This window comes from Tupaia chinensis, unplaced genomic scaffold (genome assembly GCF_000334495.1).
Source record: "Tupaia chinensis unplaced genomic scaffold, TupChi_1.0 Scaffold000159_1, whole genome shotgun sequence".
Classification (NCBI taxonomy): domain Eukaryota; kingdom Metazoa; phylum Chordata; class Mammalia; order Scandentia; family Tupaiidae; genus Tupaia; species Tupaia belangeri.
In genome coordinates this window covers 5,517,459-5,519,113 of record NW_006159630.1, presented here as the reverse complement: position 1 = coordinate 5,519,113, position 1,655 = coordinate 5,517,459, and the positions used below count along the sequence as shown (strand labels likewise).

The 1,655-nt window shown below is 59.8% G+C and overlaps 1 protein-coding gene across 1 annotated transcript in view; it reads right to left on the bottom strand.

Annotated features, from left to right (window-relative positions):
• RHBDF2 (rhomboid 5 homolog 2) overlaps positions 1 to 1,655 on the bottom strand; it is a 26,753-nt gene that overhangs the window by 6,020 nt on the left and 19,078 nt on the right. The window contains 2 exon segments of the mRNA XM_027770771.1: positions 64 to 175; positions 1,605 to 1,655. The exon segment at positions 1,605 to 1,655 is cut by the window's right edge and continues 18 nt beyond it. Of these exon segments, the coding sequence (XP_027626572.1) occupies positions 64 to 175; positions 1,605 to 1,655 (163 nt within the window).

Sequence of the window (1,655 nt, the reverse complement as noted above, 5' to 3'; positions counted from 1 at the left end):
TGTCCGCCCCCCCCCGCGCCAGCCTCTCTGGAGGCTGGGACCCTAGGGTGGAGCCCGACTCACCAGCTGGGTGGTGACGTGCTGGGCAAAGCCCACAGGAGCGACGCCGTACGTGCAGATGACCAGCAGCGTGATGACGATGTGCACGCAAGTCAGCCAGTAGGTGAAGTAGGGCCTGCGGACAGAGCCTCTGTCGGCCGAGCCCCGGCCGCCCTGCCCCACCGCCCCTCCCGCTCACCTGGACCCCACTCGCCACTTCTGTCCCCCCATCCTTCACCACAGCAACTCTTTTTTGCTGAGTGACAAGGCAGGTGTGCTCACCAGAGAGAGAGAGAAGAGATAGAGAGTGGGAAAGCAGCCCCCGGGGGATGGCCACGCCACAATCCCTGCTCTCCCATTCTCTGAATCTTGGCCACACGTGCACAAGCTTGCACGGTGTGCGTCTTAAGCTGCCGGATCTGGAGCTTGAACCATGGTCAGCCATGTAGGAGTACAGTGATATAACCACTACGCTCTCTGCTGCCCCACCATAGCATCTTTTTTTTTTTTTTTTTGGAGAGGTTTGTGCTCACCAGAAAGACAGAGAGAAACAGAAAGACAGAAAGTGAGAAATCACCCCCCAGGGGGGATGGCCACGCCACAATCCCTGCTCTCCCATTCTCTGAATCTTGGCCACACGTGCACAAGCTTGCACGGTGTGCGTCTTAAGCTGCCGGATCTGGAGCTTGAACCATGGTCAGCCATGTAGGAGTACAGTGATATAACCACTACGCTCTCTGCTGCCCCACCATAGCATCTTTTTTTTTTTTTTTTTGGAGAGGTTTGTGCTCACCAGAAAGACAGAGAGAAACAGAAAGACAGAAAGTGAGAAATCACCCCCCAGAGGGGGTGACTGCTGGTCCCCCTCCATAGCATTTTTAAGACGCATCTCCAGTGTCTCTCTCCAGACTTAAAAATCTTGTGATGGTTTCCCACAGCCCTTGGGGTAAAGTCCAGCTTCACCCCTCCCACAGCTGCCAAGCCCTGCTGTGCCCGCCCACCTCTCCTCCTCTGCCCACCCTCTCTAGCAGCTCCTGCAGCCCCAGGGCCTCTGCACGCAGCATTTCCATTGCCTGGGTGCTCTTCCCATGTCCCTTCCCCAGCTAACTCCTCTCGCCCTCGCTGCACCCCTCCCCACGAGCTGCCTACCCCCATCTGCTTGTGGGGCGCCCACCATGTCCTCGCCCCACTCCTTATCATCTGGGGCCTGACTACACTCCATGGTAACCGTCCTTCCCGCTGTCTGGCCTTCCTGAGGCCCCTCGCTTAGAGCCACAGCTTCTAACTGCCCCTTGCCCCACCCACCCTGTTCTTCTGGGCCTGGTTCAGGGCCCGCGTGTGGCGCTGTCTGAGAGCAGGCTGAGGCGACAAGCCCAGAAAGCAGGAAGTGGCAGAGGAAGCAGGTGCCTGGGTGTCCCTGAGGGTCCCTGCATGCCACCCGAGGACGAGGCGACCTCCGAGCTTGTCACTACTCCCGACCCCAGAAGCACTCCGGGCGAGGGCCCTGGGGACGCCTGGAAGCTGCAGGCTGCTCTGCTGCGGCCTGCGGGGGCCCGCTCGCTCACCGGTGGCTGTCGAAGCTCTCCAGCTGCTGCTGCACCGTGCTGCTGATGCTG